The sequence below is a fragment of the Chaetodon trifascialis genome, chromosome 15 (genome assembly GCF_039877785.1).
Source record: "Chaetodon trifascialis isolate fChaTrf1 chromosome 15, fChaTrf1.hap1, whole genome shotgun sequence".
Classification (NCBI taxonomy): domain Eukaryota; kingdom Metazoa; phylum Chordata; class Actinopteri; order Chaetodontiformes; family Chaetodontidae; genus Chaetodon; species Chaetodon trifascialis.
The window spans coordinates 2449851-2469401 of NC_092070.1; the positions used below are offsets into that span (position 1 = coordinate 2449851).

Genomic DNA, 19551 nt, shown 5'->3' on the forward strand with positions numbered 1-19551 from the left:
GAGTATTTGCGGTTACATCAGTTCAAAAAACATCTGACGATCAATAACTTTCCACACTAAACAGATAGACAGTATTGAAATAAATTTTGCGAGGCAGTAGATATGGCCACTGCGAGGCATCAGAAAGTTTCCTGCGCAGGCTCAGTCATCCTCGAAACTTGCCATGAGCCTCGCCAGCAGCGTTTTTATAGGTGAGGCGAGGAGCTGGTGTGATTGGTGAAGATTGGACTCGGCTGTGTCAAACACCACTCCACGCCTACTCCTGTGAGTAGTAGTCCTCCCTCCTTCTGAGTTGCACCACTGGGTGGGACTGAGATGAAAAGGGGGAGGAGTTGCGCCGGCAGCGCAGTGCACAAAAATACCAAAGTCTGCGCCGCCACACCCCATCAGCAAAGCAGACCTGAAATTTTATGTTTCTGGATGTTTAGCTGTTGGTCAAGTTCTCTTTATCTCTTTAACATCAATGGGTTTACTTCACGTGCAATGTTGCAAAGTATTAGTGTGTCAGTGTTGACTAACTGAAACTTGCACATTAAATTGCAAATTAAATAACATTACTGTTACAACTCGGCTTGAAACTTCAGCTCTCCCTTTGTTTCCTTCACCTAGGGGCTTATTAACTGACTTGCCCACAAGACATCAAGCAGTGATAACCCTTGCCCTGCAGCCACAATACACACACGCACACACACACACACACACACACACACACACACACACACACACACACACACACACACACACACACACACACACAAAACCACACACACACACACAAAACCACACACACACACACACACACACACACACACACACACACACACACACACACACACACACACACACACACACGTTGTGTTTTTATCACTTGTGGGGACATTACATAGACTTACATTCATTTCCTGGAGCCTTACCCTAACCACCAACGTAACACATACCAAGGTGTGCATATACTCTCATGTATTCTCCCATGTTAGTTACACAGAAACACAGCACAATTTCCATCCATCACTGTCAGCTCCAATGGGGAAATGAGGTGTCAGAAATATGGTGCTTCAGAACTGATGGTGTGATTACACTTGCACTTAAAATGCATATAGGAGGGGAAGAAGACAAATGCACTGTATCATGAGAGACACCTTTTACACTTTCAGGTTTTTCTCTTTGCATTTATATGACATTATAGTCACACATGCTCATCAGTTGTTCACTAATTTACCCTAATACCGGGAGAGTTTTGGTCTGGTGTTCACTCATGGCCAGTCTATTTTTGAGTAGAAGTAACAACATTTAGTAACAAAGTAATTTTTTTTCTGTACTTGTAATTTTACTTGTGCTTAATTTTTTATCTCAAGTATTGCACTTTGCTAGATTTCAAGTTGCATCCATTATCAGGTAAGAACCGTGTGAGAATGAAACAAAAGAAAGGTGTCAAAGCAGTAGCTGCAACGAAGAAGGAGCTGCTGGTGTGTCTGCAGCTGCAGGAGGGCAGAGCTCCAGAGAGATCCATGTACAGAGAAGTGACACTCTGCACTCATCTAATACTCTGAAAAAGGTACATCTTCTACATACAGACAGATTAGACTGTCAGCCATCTGAGAATTCACATTTTAGGGGTGTGCAGAATGACAGGTTAAATCAATTAACATACAAGATGGATGCCTTATTCCTTTAACTAAAACGCCAATGTTATGTACTGAACATGTGCTGAACATTCATTAAAGAGACCATTACTTGCAGTTAAGGTTTGGACAGTGTTCATCTTTAGATATGATTAATTCTTTTTATTCTTTTTATTTTTTTATTGTTATCATTATTTTTTGAGGGGTGAGAGAAGAAAGGAAATGAGGGGAGAGAGATGTGAACCAGGGACCTTGAAGTTCATTGTTCACACTGTAACCTGTAGCAGTGCCCGGGTATGATCCTGTAATGTGTCCTTCTTAAGTAAAAGAAATTGTGATTTAGGTGGAAAGTGTGACATGTATATGCCTCAGGGATTGCAGGCAGTTGTGAAATTCACATGGCTACAAAAAATGTCAAATCACTGGCAATTTGCATAATACATTGTAATTATGTAACAGATTAAGTCACTGACCTCAGGTCAACATTGAAAGTGTTATGGCATTGACTTGTAGCTGCAGCACTTGTTAGTGGTATATGTATGTTTGAGTGTGTGTGTGTGTGTGTGTGTGTTTGTGTGTGTGTGTGTGTGTGTGTGTGTGTGTGTGTGTGTGTGTGTGTGTGTCTCTCTCCATGCATGTGTGTATGTCTGTGTAATCTCTTACATTTGGCAACAAAACCTGAAACCAAGCTAAAGATGTTGAATGAATGCAAACTCTACTGAGCATAAGCTGCTCACAGGAGTACAGGGACTGCTGGGAAAAGACCAGGACTTGCAGACTTATGCAAGGCACAAACGCTTGAAAATGAATGAGAAATTCTAGCATCGACTGAACCAAGGAGTTAGGTTTAATATATCAATGATAATGAAATAATTATTAGGAACAGCTAAGGCAGGAGGAGAAAACAAGAGGGACATCTCGTGGTCTGACTGAGAAAGACAAAATTAGGAGGGACTAGTGTGTGCGTGACATCGTTCATAGGTTTCTGAGCGGACATTTAAGGCACATTTGTTGCCCTTTTATTCTGAGAGATTAGCTTGACTTTCCAAATTCTACTGGACCAAAGGAATCTAATTCCGATCATGCAAATATTAATTTTTCTGTGTTTGTGACAAATTGAAAATTAATTTACAATTACAATAATTACAATTACATTCAATCCTCCTTGAACCGACACCTTATCATGGTGGATGAGTTTGAGCACCCGAATGATCCTAGAGGCTATGTTGTCTGGGGCTTAATGCCCCTGGTAGGGTCTCCCAAGGCAAACAGGTTCTAGGTGACGGGTCAGACTAAGAGCGGTTCAAAAGCCCCTTATGAAAGAGATAAAATCAAGGAAGTGTACGTCGCCCAGATTAGCATCACCGGGGCCCCACCTTGGAGCCAGGCCTGGGGTTGGGGCTCGCCGGCGAGCGCCTGGTGGCATAGGCACGGGACCCGGCCGGGCACAGCCGGAAGGAGCGACGTGGGCCCGTAGGCCCACCACCCGCAGGAAGGATCAGAAGGGGCCGGTGCTATGTGATACGGGTGGCAGTCGTGGGCGGGGGCCCCGACGACCCAAACCCTGGACAACGACTCTGGCTATGGGGACATGGAATGTCACCTCACTGTGGGGGAAAGAGCCTGAGCTAGTGCGGGAGGTTGAACGGTACTGGCTAGAGATAGTCGGGCTCACCTCCACGCACAGTCTGGGCTCTGGAACCCAACTCCTTGAGAGAGGTTGGACTCTCTTCTTCTCTGGAGTTGCCTGCAGTGAGAGGCGGCGAGCTGGTGTGGGCTTGCTTATAGCCCCCCAGCTCAGCCACCATGTGTTGGAGTTCTTCCCGCTGAGCGAGAGGGTCGCTTCCCTGCGCCTTCGGGTTGGGGATAGGTCTCTCACTGTTGTTTCGGCCTATGGGCCAAACAGCACTGCAGAGTACCCGGCCTTCTTGGAGTCCCTGGGAGGGGTACTGGAAAGTGCTCCAACCGGGGACTCCATTGTTCTGCTGGGGGACTTCAATGCTCACGTCGGTAGTGACAGTGATACCTGGAGGGGTGTGATTGGGAGGAACAGCCTCCCAGATCTGAACCCGAGTGGTGTTCTGTTATTGGATTTCTGTGCTAGTCACAGTTTGTCCATAACGAACACCATGTTCAAGCATAAGGGTGTCCATCAGTGCACGTGGCACCAGGACACCCTAGGCAGGAGGTCAATGATCGACTTTGTGGTCGTATCATCTGACCTTCGGCGGTATGTCTTGGACACTCGGGTAAAGAGAGGGGCTGAGCTGTCAACTGATCACCACCTGGTGGTGAGTTGGATTCGCTGGCAGGGGAGGAAGCGGGACAGACTTGGAAGACCCAAACGTACCGTTGGGTCTGTTGGGAACATCTGGCGGAACCCGCTGTCGGGGAGGTTTTCAACTCCCACCTCCGGGAGAGCTTCGACCAGATTCCGAGGGAGGTTGGAGACATTGAGTCTGAATGGACCATGTTCTCCACTTCCATTGTTGATGCAGCCGTCCGTAGCTGTGGCCGTAAAGTCGGCGGTGCCTGTCGTGGCGGCAACCCCTGAACCTGGTGGTGGACACCGGAAGTAAGGGATTACGTCAAGCTGAAGAAGGAGTCCTGTCGGGCCTGACTGGGTCATAGGACTCCTGAGGCAGCTGACAGGTACCAGCAGGCCAAGTGCGCGGCAGCTCGGGTGGTTGTAGAAGCAAAAACTCGGGTCTGGGAGGAGTTCGGAGAGGCCATGGAGGAGGACTACCGGTCGGCCTCGAGCAAATTCTGGCAAACCATTCGGCGCCTCAGGAAGGGGAAGCAGCTTTCTGTCAACACGTCAGTCACAGTGGCGATGGGGAGCTGTTGACCTCGACTGGGGATATTGTCGGGCGGTGGAAGGAATACTTCGAGGATCTCCTCAATCCCACTGTCATGTCTTCCGTAGAGGAAGCAGAGACTCAGGACTTGGAGAGGTTTTTGAAAATGACAGCATGATCTCAACCACAGCTAGCTATTCTACTGGAGGTAAAAAAGTCATAGCTAGGGGGACATAATTCCAGCAACCGTGCCTGTGTTTAGAGACAAACAAGGACCTGCAAGCTAGAAGGAAGAACCGGTCTGTTTGAGGATGAAGGCATGGGGCAGGCGGCATCAGGAATTATTGCAGTTTCTTGGTGACCAGAGGTGGCCAGCGTTCCATCTGGGAATGAGGACTTTGGTAGTAAGGGTGTGAAACTGAGAAAAATATATTGTTAGTTAAGGCATGTATGCTTAGAATGGTGGGATGAATGCCACCATCCCTATGAAAGGAAGGACCATTCCAAAGGAGATTAAAATTGTGAATGAAAAACATGTTGTGGACTGGGCAGGCTGATTAAAGACAGGTGTGGTGGCTGAGGATCTGGCTAAAGTAATCCCGTTTCCTATATTCATCAAGAAAATCAAGGAGCATGCTAAAGTCACATTTCAAAATCTTGAATCTCCGTTTGGACAAAGGAGGATAAGGATGTGGACATTGCTTTATCTAAGAGGCCAGGGCATTTCTCCAGGATATCTCCTATCTTAGCACCAGGAAAACAATCTTCACAGATCTTCCTTTGATATGTCTTACAATGGAGTCTTCAATGACAATTGAGTGGGAGAGAGATGGATATGAGGGCAGCCAGGAATGACATCGCGGTACTGTAGTGAAATATGACTTGGATGTGGACATAATCCAATGAATGGTGGAAGCAACAGCTCTTCAGGTGGGGTTGATGAGCTGAGAGGTTGGTCGAATGACTGGGAGGTTCTGCTACAGCTGAAGGCATCAGTGTGCAGCCACAACTGGATGGTTGAGCTGAGGAGAGATGAGGGACCACAGTCCATGGAAAGAAGCCCTGCAGGTCCAGGATGTCGTACCTGTCAGGTCAAGTTCACCAGGATGAGAGTGACCAGGGACTGACTGGGACTGCTGGGCTATTATGATGGCAAACCAAGCCAATTAAGAATCCTTTTTTGTTTGTTTGTTTGTTTGTTTTTGTGGCATTTTTGGCACATTTCAGGCGCTCCATGAATTGTGATTGTGATCTAGAAGAGAGAAGAGATCTTTTGCAGCTGGGCCAAAGCTGAAGGAAGTGTCACACCAACGGAGAGGTGAGTGGAGGCATAGTGCAATAGAATCTCGTGCGGTCCCGGAGATAACAAAACACAACCTCGTCAAACTTGTTTCTCGCTGGCAAACCTGGAGCTGAAAGGTTCAAGAAAGAAAGAAAGAAAGAAGGTCATGGTTAAAAACAGGACACCTACTGCATATGTGCATGTGTGTAAATTCTATACAAAAGGAAATTAAGAATAAAACTTGTTAGTGGAAAAAGTTTTGAAATTTTCACATGGCAAGGTATTTATAATTAAGTACTGTAGGGGAATTAGGTCATTAAACCTTTGAGTGTAATGTTTGCACTCGTTAATATAGAAAGGGAAACCAACCTTCATCAGATCAGAAGGATTTATTTTATTCTTTTATTTTTAATAAAATGAATTAATTGTAGATCAGTCTCATCATCTGAAGTGTAAGGTCTGGATTTTTAACAGTGTCCTACATACTCCAAAGGATCTCAGTCTTCTTAGCAAATGGAGACAACTTTGGCCCTTCTTGTACAGGACATCTGTGTTTTTTGTCCAGTCCAGTTTGTTGTTGAGGTGAACACCCAGGTATTTGTACTCCCCCACAATCTCAGTGTCCAAAGTATATATGCTTGTTTTGAATTTGCATTGCACTTGTTCTAAAACTTTATACACTTTATTGATGCTGCTGTATATTGGAATTTCCCCTCGTGGGACTAATAAAGGAATATTGAATTGAATTGTTGTTGGGAGTTGCTGGTGTCAGGGATTCTAACACAGTCTGGTCGGAACTCTGGTAGGTGGGGGAAAGAACAAAGATAGAATCAAATCTGTTGAAAAACAGATTCAGCTCATTTTGCACATTCTTGATGTCCAGATTCTGGGTCCCTCCTGCTGTCACTGCTGTGGCCTGAGATAGTATTCAGGTCTCTCCAGACCTCTCTGCCATAGTTCCCCGGAAGGTGCCTCCAGCTTCCTCCTGTAGCTGTCTTTGCCACTCCTTATCTCCTTTCCCAGCACCCTCCTCAGCTCATTTTGTCCCCAGATCTAAAACCCTCTTCTTCCCTAGGGTTTGTTGTTTGGAAGACACTGTACCTTCCAGTGTTAGTGTTAGATCCTGCAACTCTGTCTTATCCTTGTGTTTCCTCTTTACCTTTCTCCAGTGTAGATTTTGTCTGTTTGTTTCTCCTGTCTGTGTAACTGGGTGTGTCTCTACATCTGGGGGGTATTCCAGAAAGCGCGTTATGTGAAAACTCCGAGTAAGTTAAGCCTGAGATGAGGGAAACTCTGAGTTTTCCGTTCCATAAAGAGAGGTAACTGAAACTCTGAGTCAGTCACCATGGTAACAGACTCTGTGAATATAACCTGCTCGAAGCCCAACTGATTCGAGATGCTTTACGTCTCGAGAGAATCTTCCGACCGAGATTAGATGTCCTGTCATTTCCAGAGGAATATCTGTTCAAACGCTACCGCTTTTCATCAAACGGTAGAATTTATCTCGATGACATTCTCCGGCCATACATCAACCAACCTCACACACCGTGGACGTGCTCTCACATCACAGCAAAATTTGTGCATAGCGCTACATTTTTCTTTTTGCAAACGGTAGTTTTTTGTACAATATTGAGGATGCAGTGCACTTCGGAAAGGCAACAGTGTGTAGAGCTGTGAGGAAAGTGATCCTCGCACTGAAACGCCTGTTACCAATGATGGTAGTGAATAGTGACTGATGTAGAAATCATATATTCTTTTATTTTAAATTATGATATACATTCTGCTGCGACCTCAGAGTGGGTTCAGTAGCTTAATTAGCTGTCATTTTGCAGGGCTTCCAAATGTGATAGGATGCATAGATGGGACACAAATTCCTGTTACTGCGCCTGCAGAAAACGAAGGGGACTATGCGAATAGAAAATCCTTTCAGAGCATCAATGTCCAGGTTTATGACCTACCATCTTAAAAATTATGTACATGAAAATGCATATATTACAATACACTGTAACTCATGTCATTCTCTGCACTGTGAAGATCATATGTGATGCTTACATCATTACAAATGTAGAAGCCAGGTGGCCTGGCTCTATACATGACTCCCAGATGTACTGGGAGTGTAGTCTGAACAACAGATTTGCACATGCAAGGAAGCTAAAACTTTGTACAAATGTTCTTTGTCTCCCTTTTTAATGCACTCAAATGTGTCCTCTATAATTACAGGAGTGCTTGATGTTCTACCTACTGGGGGGTCGAGGCTATCCATGTCAGCCCACTCTGTTGACCCCTTACCCTGACCCTGAGCCCCAACAACGTTTTAATGTGGCCCACTGCAGGACTGGAGCCCAGGTTGAGATGGCCATAAGCATACTCAAATCCTGGTTCCAGTGCCTGCATAAGCTCAGGGTCACCCCAGAGAGGGCATGTAACATCATTGTTGCATGTGTTGTTCTCCATAATATTGCAACTATTAGAGGAGAGCAACACCCTGCTGTACAAATTAATGACCCTGAGGATGACCATCCTATCCACCCTGCAGACATGCAGGATGGAAGGGCTGTAAGGGACCTAAACAGCAGAAACTACTTTTGATTAAAACAGTCAAATAAAGACAAATTCACATGTGATTTGGTTTTCTTTATTCCCTAAAAGTACAAAAGCAGCAGTTAGGATTTGTAATATAGTTCCATCCATTAACATATTTCACCTGTGAAGTGCACCCACCTCAACTGGCATCCCAGTAATAGAATTTCAAGGTCTGTTTTTCTAATCTGGCGATCCAGATGGACCATTTCCTTTTCACTTTTCTCTATACTCTTCATGAAGTGGACTATATACAACTCCTTCACTGGTAACTGGGAAACTTATGGACGATATTTAAATCCTACAGTTCTACATACAGATTTAACATGGTATTGACTAAAAATCTGACTGTATCAAGCTGCGCTGTGGAAGTCGATCGACCTTCCTCCTGGCGATGGCCAGTTGTTCTGTTGAAGGACAAGAATGTGCTAGCTGTTTGTACATTATCTATGCTCATCAGTGTACATGTCAAACTCCAAATTCCACTCCAGAATGTAAAGGAATATGAATGGGCAGAGCACTGCCAGTAGTTATACATAATATTAAGACACACTTCAGTAGGCCTCTCTGGATTGCTCCCTGTGGTAGCAGACAGTGTTTCATCATCATCATCATCATCCTCCTGTGATGAAGGAAAATATACTGTTTCAGAATACTTTGATGGTGGATGTGGCCCTCCACCCGATTTTCGGGCCTCTGCCATCTCTCTGTTGGCTGAGCAGAACTCAAATGTTAAACTTTTTTAAATTAGTATTTTATTGAGTGTTCGTGGACACATCGTCCCATTTTAAATGACCTCAATACCTATAAAATAAAAATGTGTAAACATTGTATCAAGTGTTAATCTACTAAGTGGGATATTGAGATGACATGTTAAAACAACATCTTGTTAGGGGTTTAAATTACTACTTGAAGTCGCCACTGAATTAATATTCACTTTGTTTAATAGCCTAAGTCAATTAAAAAATAAAATTAAAATCAAAGTGAGGTACAATCATAGCCTAGCAAAATATGCCTTACCTTTTTGAATGATGTTTTTATATTTCATTTTTAGCTGCTTCTTTCTCCCCTGTAGGATTGCACCTAAATGAAAATCAGATTTTATTCCTACTTACATTCATAACTGTATGCTACGATCTTAAGTACGGTTAAATGTTAAGTCAATGAAATAGTACATTCAAACTTACCCGTTGACTCTTGTAGCAGTTTTCTCCTATGCCGTTTCTCTCTCCTTTGCTGCTGCAGCGGTGATATATTTACGCCGAAATATGTGCTCATACTCCACATAGGCCTGCAATAAGACCTCCAACTCCATCGGGGTAAAATAACTTGATCTTTCTTTCTTTTTTTTTTTTTTTTCAGTTGTCATGGTGACTTGTGGTATCGGGGCTCTATTGATGATAGCTTTTTATAGTGGTTGTGCACACGTGCAACTCAAGGTTAACATACTCAGAGTTGATTGAACTAACTCAGATCAGCTGTTCTGGAACCGGATACTCAGAGTTTCCCATCTCAGAGTAAGTCAACTCAGAGTTCAGAGATAAACTCAGAGTTTGTTGAACCTCTTACCTGGAATACCCCCCTGGCCAGCTCCACCTTCCCCGGAGCGCACCTGATGCACATGACGCTGATTAGGCACAGGTTAAAAGGCAAGGCAAGGCAAATTTATTTGTAGAGCACAATTCATCCATCCATTTTCTATACCCGACTATCCCTTGCGGGGGGGCTGGAGCCTATCCCAGCTGTCAACGGGCAAGAGGCGGGCTACACCCTGAACCGTCGCCAGTCGATTGTAGGGCAACATACAAAGACAGACAACCAGTCACACTCACACTCACACCTAAGGACAATTTCAGAGTCACCAATTAACCTAATGAGCATGTTTTTGGTCTGTGGGAGGAAGCCGGAGTGCCCGGAGAGAACCCACGCATGCACAGGAAGAACATGCAAACGTCACACAGAAAGGCCCTGCCCGACCCGGGGATCGAACTGGCGACCTTCTTGGTGTGAGGCACGCGCACTACCTGCTGCGCCACCGTGCCGCCCCTTAGCACAATTCATACACAAGGCAATTCAAAGTGCTTTACAGAAGCATAAAAATACGTTAAAATCATACATTTCAAAGAAAGAAATTAGAAGAGAATAGAAAAATAAAATTAAAATAAAATACATTTAAAGGAAAGTTAAAAACAGAAACCAGTAAAAGACAATAATTTAGCATTTAGAATGATGAAAATCATTGAGCTTATATATTTACTTTAAGTAAAAGCTGTAACAAATAGTAATGTTTTCAACCCTGATTTAAATGAGCTGACAGTTGGTGCAGACCTCAGGTGTGCAGGGAGAATGTTCCACAGGTGAGGAGCATAATAACTGAAAGCTGCTTCACTTTGTTTGGTTCTGATTCTGGGAACACACAATAGACCTGTCCCTGATGACCTGAGAGGTCTGGATACTTCATATGGGGTTAATAAATCTAGAATATATTTTGGTCCTAGACCGTTTAATGCTTTGTAGACCAACAGTAAGATTTTAAAGTCTATTCTTTGACTCACAGGAAGCCACTGTAGTGATCTGAGGACTGGTGTGATATGGTCCATTTTTCTGGTGTTTGTAAGGACTCATTCAGCAGCATTTTGAATCAGCTGTAGTTGCCTAATTGTTTTTTTGTTTAGGCCAGTAAAGACTCCATTGCAATAGTCCAACCTACTGAAAATGAATGCATGAACAAGTTTTTCTATGTCTTCTTTGGACAGATGTCCCTTAATTCTGGTTATATTTTTCAGGTGGTAGTAGGCTGATTTGGTAATGAGCTTTAAATGGTTCAGATACATGCTCACCAATTGACACAAAGTAGTCTCTTCCACCAACTTCTGCAGTCTTTCAAGAAGTATGTCATGATCAACTGTATCAAAGACTGAGGTTTTGGAAGCATCATTATTCAGATGTATGCCATTTAAAACTTTGATAAGTACAGTCTCAGTGCTGTGATGTGGACGAAATCCAGAATGAAATACATTAAAAAGATTGTTCTGCATCATGAAAGCATGTGTTTGGCCTGTAGTTACTAATTACTGAAGCATCCAGATTAGTCTTTTTTAGGAGCAGTTTTATTGCTGCAGTTTTCAAGGCCTGGGGAAACTGACCAGACTGAAGAGAATTATTTATTATCTGCAACACATCTGGAGCTATGCAATTAAAAACATTTTTAAAAAAGTTTGTTGGCAGAGTATCAAGGCAGCATGTTGTGGATTTTAACTGTGATACAGTTTCTGTCAGCCTTGTATGATCTAGAAGGTTAAAATGTGTGTGTGCAGGCATTATTACAGTTTCTGTTGATAATCTCTGAGAAGAATGCTTGCCTTGCCTTCTTTAGTTCATAGTTATAGGTGTGGAGACTGTGAGGACAGAGGACAAAACATCATGCAGGCAGGGAGTTATGCTGAAAAATTTAGGCAAACTTTTGTTATCAGTCTCTAACAAAAGAAAGAAAGAAAGAAAGAAAGAAAGAAAGAAAGAAAGAAAGAAAGAAAGAAAGAAACCAAAACTTAACAATACACTTTTAGCTCCCATTACTAGGCTTAGAACAAATCTGGTGCTGCTCTTACTGTAGTTCAAACTGACCTATCAGGTCAGCACTGCAGGAAAGAGGGTTGACAAGGTTAACCACATATACACAATGTCTTTCTTAGCTTGCTCATACAACAAAGCCTCATTTCATTCTTCAATGTGTTATCATAAATACCATACATTCAAAATGAGCAAATCATTCAAATATCACAGTATTTGCCTTAATTACCTGTCATTTCATCACTCATTCTTTGACCAATCAAATCCGAGAATCTGCCTACTCCTACAGCACATAAAAGGGCTATTGTTCAGGCGTGCTTCCTCTTTGAACACCAGCACAAGATGGCCTCCACAAGGACTCACACTCTGACAGGTTAAAACTTTGATTACCACATGAGATTAATAGATTCTTAAGAAACGTGCTAATGCTGAGTACAATTATACAAAGTTTGTATTTCTCAATTAATTTACTGAACTAAGATTTAATAAAGAAAACAAAGAAATTGTGTGAGAATATCTGTTCACCTTACTACAAAAACAGGGGTTTAACAAATAGTGAGGGAGTTGAGGATTACTCACAAACCTGGAGTTTGGTTTTTCGCCACCTGCGCTCTGCCTGTCTGCAGACTCTTTTCTGGACTTTGACCAGTGTGGTGTTTCTCCAAGGTGCCTTTTTCCTTCCTGACAAAACTTTGGTCTTAATTGGGGCGATGGCGTCAATAATAATCATAACTTTGGAACTGAAACTATTTACAAAGTCATCAGTTGAAGCTGAGGGCAGTGTTGGTGATGGTGAAAAGACTGAGTGAAGACTGCACAGGTGTTATCATTAATATAACGCTTACCTCTGTTCCACTTTTGTTAAGAATAGCAGGTGTAGCCATTTGACATGACACACAGTAATGATCAGAAAGAGCAACATCCGTCACCACAACCTCAGAGATATTAAGCCCTTTGGAAACTTTTGCTCCAGAACGCTGCAGCACGTGTTCTGACAAAAACCAGGAAGCGAGATCATATTTCTCCAATACTCGCCACTTTGCACTGGCTCCCTGTAAAGTCTAGAATAGAGTTTAAAATTCTCCTCCTTACTTACAAAGCCATAAGTGGCCAGGCACCTTCTTATCTTAAAGAGCTCATAGTACCTTATTGCCCTACTCGAACACTGCGTTCCCAGAATGCAGGTCTACTTATGGTTCCTAAAGTCTCAAAAAGCAGAACAGGAGTCAGAGCATTTAGCTATCAAGCTCCTCTCCTGTGGAACCATCTTCCAGTCTTTGTCCGGGAGGCAGACACTGTCTCTACATTTAAGAGTAGGCTTAAAACTTTCCTTTTTGATAAAGCTTATAGTTAGGGCTGGCTCAGGCTGGTCCTGGACCAGCCCCTAGTTATGCTGCTATAGAATTAGACTGTTGGGGGACATCCAAAGATACACCGAGCTCCTCCGTCCTTCTGTCCCTCTCCATCCGCACGCTCTCATGTCCTACCACGGCGTGTTACTAACTTAGCTCCTTCCCCGGAGTCTCTGTGCTTTGTCGTCTTGCAGGTTCCCATGGACAGTGGCTGAATCTGGATTGTGGATTTCAGCTGCGTCTCCTGCCTTGGCCCTGCCTGACATCCACTGCAACTGCTACTGCTGTTATTACATCCACTGTCACTGTTACTGTGACTGCATGTCTGTCTCTCTGTCTCTGTCTCTCTCTCTCTCTCTCTCTCTCTCTCTCTGACTGCTTTTCTTTCTGTCTGTCTGTCTGTCTGTCTGTCTGTCTGTCTGTCTGTCTGTGTCTCTGTCTGTGTCTCTGTCTGTCTGTCTGTCTCACTCTCCCTCTCTTGCTCTTCCTCTCTCACCCAACCGGTCGAGGCAGATGGCCGCCCACCCAGAGTCTGGTTCTGCTCGAGGTTTCTGCCTGTTAAAAGGAAGTTTTTCCTCGCCACTGTCGCCAAGTGCTTGCTCATGGGGGAATTGTTGGTTTCTTTGTAGATAAAAGAGCTTGGTCTGTACCAGCTCTATATGGAAAGTGTCCTGAGACAACTTCTGTTGTGATTTGGCGCTATACAAATAAAATTGAATTGAATTGAATTGAAACAACCAAATCTAATATATCCATCCATCCATCCATCCATCCATCCATCCATCCATCCATCCATCCATCCATCCATCCATTTTCTATACCCGACTATCCCTTTTCAGGGTTTCGGGGGGGCTGGAGCCTATCCCAGCTGTCATTGGGCGAGAGGCGGGCTACACCCTGAACTGGTCGCTAGTCAGTCACAGGGCAACATATACAGACAGACAACCATTCACACTCACACTCACACCTAAGGACAAATTTAGAGTCACCAATTAATCTAATGAGCATGTTTTTGGTCTGTGGGAGGAAGCCAGAGTGCCCGGAGAGAACCCATGCATGCACGGGAAGAACATGCAAACTTCACACAGAAAGGCCCTGCCCGACCCGGGGATCGAACCAGTGACCTTCTTGCTGTGGCGCGCACTACCTGCTGCCCCACTGTGCCACCCCAAATCTAATATATGCCCTTTGTTATGTGTTGAATGTGTTACGTGGTGAGATAGGCCAAAATGATCCAGAATGAGGAGAGCTCTCTCCTACCTGTTGCCGGATTGTTCCAGACTCCTTCCTCCAGAGTCCTGGCTCCTGGCGTGATCATGTGTTCAGTAGTGTGAGTACTAACTGTCTTTCTCCTCCGCTCATGAGTGTGCTAATGTTCCTCTTATGTACCACCACTCAAGGTGTGTTTCTCTGTTTCAATTGCCTGCCTGCCGCGTCTGCATGTGCCTTGCCTTAGACCCATCGCAACGGAGCTCCCTTACTTTTCTCCATACCATTTGAGTTCTTCTTCATAACATCCAGGTAGACATAGTGTTGTCCACACAGAAGTTTATGTAGTCTGTGATGCAGGTTGTCGAACTGTCAATGTTCTCCCTGTCCTCATGCAGCGTTGCTCCTTTATAGTGATGTGCCCTCGGTTACACCATCTGTTGTTCACAAACATTCCTATGTCCCCACCCTTCCTCTTACCACTCTCTGCCTCTCTCCTGTCCACTCTCAGCAGTTGAAATCCTCTCAAAGCAATATGCAAGTCTGGTGTGAGTTCATTCAGGCACACCTTCATGAGGCACATCATGCAACACTTCTGGTACTCCCTCTGCAGTCTAATTGGTCCTGTTAGCTCTTGTATCTTATTAGGGAGAGAGAGATCTCACATTCCCCATAATAACAGGTATGGATGGCTTGTACTGTCTTTTCTTGTCACAGCACTTTGCTCCAGCACTGCATTCCCTCCTCCTTCTTTTTTTCGCAGGGACCTCCAGTCTTTCCACTGGGAGTACCTTCGTTACACAGCGCTAACAGCTGTTCCAGAGTGTAAACAATAGAGCCGTGGCTGAAAGGATCTCCCCATGTTGTTTTAGATAAATGGTTGTAGCTGTCATAATTTGCTGGCACACTTGCGGTGTCATCTTGTCTTGCGTATTGCCTGTTGTTAAGTTACTGTCAATTAAAATAATTTCCTGTCCACAAACTCCTGTTTTACTGCAGGAGCCTCTCAGTGACTCAATGGGATAATCCCTCCCATTTTTCTTAGGCTTTTACTTTGAAACATCTGTCTGAAGTTTGTACATAGTTTAATTTACAGTAACTCAGCTCCAATGGAAAAAAAAAACTCCTAATAAAGTAGAAATAATTGTTCGTGAACGTAAAACACATTTCTGTCAAAAAGAGAAATCCAGTATGAGAGAGTGTCGAATATGAAGCAGTAATTTTTCTGATGGAATGAGTTCTGTAGAAATTATGCCGAATTTATTATGTGACTGTTTAGACTCCAGGCTCATGTACAAATACCACATTTTTTTCTGGGAATTAATTGTAATTTCTTCTTCTTCTGTGAAAAATATATATGAAATTTTAGTTCAAATTTTTGGTTTAATTTTCCAGCTTTTAGAAAATTATTTTTATTAAACATTGTCATTGTGATGGGGAATTATTTAGTAGTTGAGAAGGTGTTTATGTGGATAAGAGCTCTGCCCGTTGCTCTATAGGCTTGGCTGATGGCATTTGTGTGTGGTAGCAAAACAAAGATGCGTTCAAAGGATGGAGGTGGAAGAGAGTGAAAGCAAAGAATAGAAGAAAAGGAGTGTGTCTTTACTTGAACAGAGAGATAAAAGGAAGCTCCTGGCCTGCAGCCATGCAGCTGCAGTGTTCTGCTTCATCCCATAATATACTTGTTTTTGCCTTTATGTTTAATCTCTCTCTCTCTCTCTCTCTCTCTCTCTCTCTCTCTCTGTCTTTCTCTTTCTCTCTCTCTCTCACACACACACACACACACACACACGCACTTGCACTTCACCATGCATCACAACAACAGCAAACTCTCACACCAATACATGAAAACATGCACATACTGTATTTATATTCATACCTGTTAGCCAGGGCTACACTGATATTTTAGTTTGCTCTTTGCAAATATAAGAGGATCATATTTCCCCTTTAAAGGGTCAATTCACCCAAATGCCAAAAAAACTAATTTTCTCAGGGTAGATGATGCAGTGTTATATATCTTGCATCAGACTGTAATCTTGGTTCCAAGAATGAGTGAGTCTCATGCAGATCACTGCCCGTCTGCTTAGAGCAAATCAACAGCTCAGGGCACTTGTATAATATTTTGGTTGCTTTAGTTTAGTGAAGGCACACCTCTTTTACTGATGGTTTGCAAGTCTTTCTGCTTTCATTCTGTTTTTCAACCAGCTGAGATCACACAGAAAAATAACAAAGAAACCCAAAAAAAATGGCATTAATGCCAGCAAGAACGAGTAAACGATTACAGTTTACTGAGTGATTCTTACCATCTCTGTAATTCACAAGTTAGTATCCAGTACTTTGGTGACTGAAATTTGAGTCATGTTGCATACAGGTGACCACAATTACACAGGCAGCTGTTTAAATTTTGCGCAACAATCCCATGTTGCAAAAAGACCATAGACCTCTGTGCTTATGTGCATATCAAACTTGTCAGCCTGATTAATTACAGGTGTGTTAGAGACAGTCACATTGAAAACAGTTCACATAGTCTGATGAAAAATTATAGATCAATTAAAACTTTGTTGTCAGCTACTCCCTCAGTACTATCCGTTCCTACCAATCCTCCCTCAGTGTCTTTATCAACACAGGGTAACCATGGTAACAGCTGTCATCTTCTTTTTAACGAATCTAGCCAAAGCACTGCCTGGAGCTCTGCATTTTTAATTACAATACAGATACCCTGTGTTTGGAGATCAAAATGATGAATGTGATTGGCTATTATTTTCATCACCTCTAACATATCCAAGTATCCCTGTGTGCCACAGGTGCAAAAGGTGAACAAGTGTGCTTGGCACACCCCTGATGCACCAGGCAGGGTGATGGGGCTGTGATCTGGGTTTGTAAAATAAGAGTACTTAGTCTAAGTACTTTAAATCTGAGTAAAAAAGATTGCTATGTCCAAATCATTACGACATCAGGTAACGTATAAATTCTTTCTGAGAAACAAGTCAGTGCTTTCCTTGGAAGCGAGTTAGGAGTAGATGCATTTTGGCTGGAATGATTAATTGTTAATTGTAAAATCACAATTTAAGTGCAATTTTCAAATAACAAAGGTTCAAATTTAACTAGAACTTATCTACAGTGCATACAGAAAGATCCTTTCAAGTTCAAGTTGTTGAGGCTCATCCTGAAATATATTCAGTCCACACACAATACTCCTCAATGACAAAGCAAAAAACTGGTATTCAAAGTGTTGAATTCCATTTACACTGGACCCTTTGTTTTGACACTTGCAAATCAACTCTGGTGCATCCAACATATATCAGAGGTCACTGAGATGATAACTACTTGATTGGAGTCCATCTGTGCCTAATTAAATTCACTGGATGTAACTGGGAAAGGCACAGGCCTATCTATATAAGATCTCACAGTTGATGGAATACGTCACAGTGAAAAACAAATCATGAGGTCAAGAGATTTGCCCGTAAACCTCAAACCTGAGACAGAATTGTGTCAAAGCACAGATCTGAAGGAAGGATGCAAGAAAAATTCTGCTGCATCAAAACGACCAAAACCCTGATATTCTCCATCATTCTCAAATGGAAAAAAATTGGAACCAATCGCAGTGTTCCTAGATCTAACCACCCAGCCTAACTGAACAATCGGGAATGAAGGGCCTTGGTAAGACAGGTAACCAAGAACTCAATGATCACTATGAATGAAAACCTGTGTTGCTTTGTGAAGGTGGGTGAACCGTCTGCAACAGGAACCTGGAAACTAGTCAGGATAAAGGGAAAGATGGATGCAGGAAAATCCTGAATTAAACCTTAGTCCTGAACCAAATGGAGCAACTCTGGAGAAATCTGAAAATGGCTGTGCACCAACACTCCACATCCATTCTGGGAATGGGAGAAACAAAGTCCAGATCTTGGTCTGCAACTGGACCAAATCAATCTGGACCGAGCCCTCAGTGACCATTAAAAGGCAGCCCACAGTAAATTTAACAGGGAGGCCATGGCCCTAACAGTGCCCTACACAATACAGCAAGATGATGCATGGGATTATTAAGATCTGGCTGTATGGGGTGAGTACCAAACCACCTCATGGTCCTCACTTTAGTACCTGACTAAAAACAGTTATGTCCCTGTTTGTAACAAAAAGCCCATTTGTTAATTAATTTTTATTTTTACTGTGAGATGGGAAATAAAGCTGTCTGTCACTTCTGAGTGTTCTAATTATTTTTGGAAAATAAAGACTAATAATGCACCATTAATACTGAATGTGTACTAAGCTGGTCAACTGTTTTTATAAAGCCAGCTTCACCTTGACTCCAGAACAACAATCTGCAACATTTTTTCTGAATCTTTTCATGTAAAAACAAGATGTGTCTTACAAAATTATCAGCCCTCTGGAGTCTGCCTACTCATCAATGACAACAATGAGCAGGTTATATTTATAATAACCTAATTTTATTTATATATAATATATTCATTTATAATGTAGAGACAAGCTGAGTGTTTCTTTTTGGTATTTTGCATGACTCGAAAAGTTTGCCAGCAAATGATGGCAGTTCTGAGAGAGAGAGAAAGGAGGGAAGAAGGGAGGGAGAGTTGCATTGTGGCTGCAGTCAGCATCCTTGATCGCCTCCAGTAACACATGTCAGAGAACTTCAATTCATCAAAAGAATGAGAGAGAGAGAGAGAGAGAGAGAGAGAGAGAGAGAGAGAGAGAGAGAGAGAGAGAAAGAGAGAGTGATCAGCATTTTTTTTTTCAAAAAAACAACACATGCACATACACATAGCTGGACTCACTTGCTCTGTATCTCTCTCTCTCTCTCTCTCTCTCTCTCACACACACACACACACACACACACACACACACACACACACACACACACACACACACACACACACACACACACACACACCACATATTAAAAACACACACAGACCATATTCTGCCTCCCTCATGCTCCAGCGATCGCAGTCACACTGACTGCTGGCTTGCCTCCACATATGCGCGCGTGCGCGTATGTGGAGGCACACACACACACACACACACACACACACACACACACACACACACACACACACACACACACACACACAATCTGAGTCAGGCTCACACACTGACTCTCATACTCTGAGTCACACACACTG

At 43.1% G+C, this 19551-nt stretch overlaps 1 protein-coding gene across 1 annotated transcript in view; it reads right to left on the reverse strand.

Moving 5' to 3' along the window:
• ppp1r35 (protein phosphatase 1, regulatory subunit 35) overlaps positions 1-10203 on the reverse strand; it is a 372490-nt gene extending 362287 nt beyond the window's left edge. Inside the window, exon 1 of the mRNA XM_070980479.1 lies at positions 10153-10203. Coding sequence (XP_070836580.1) covers positions 10153-10163 — 11 coding nt within the window. The 5' untranslated portion in view covers positions 10164-10203. The remainder of the gene's footprint in view (positions 1-10152) is intronic.
• Between the last annotated feature and the right edge of the window lie 9348 nt (positions 10204-19551).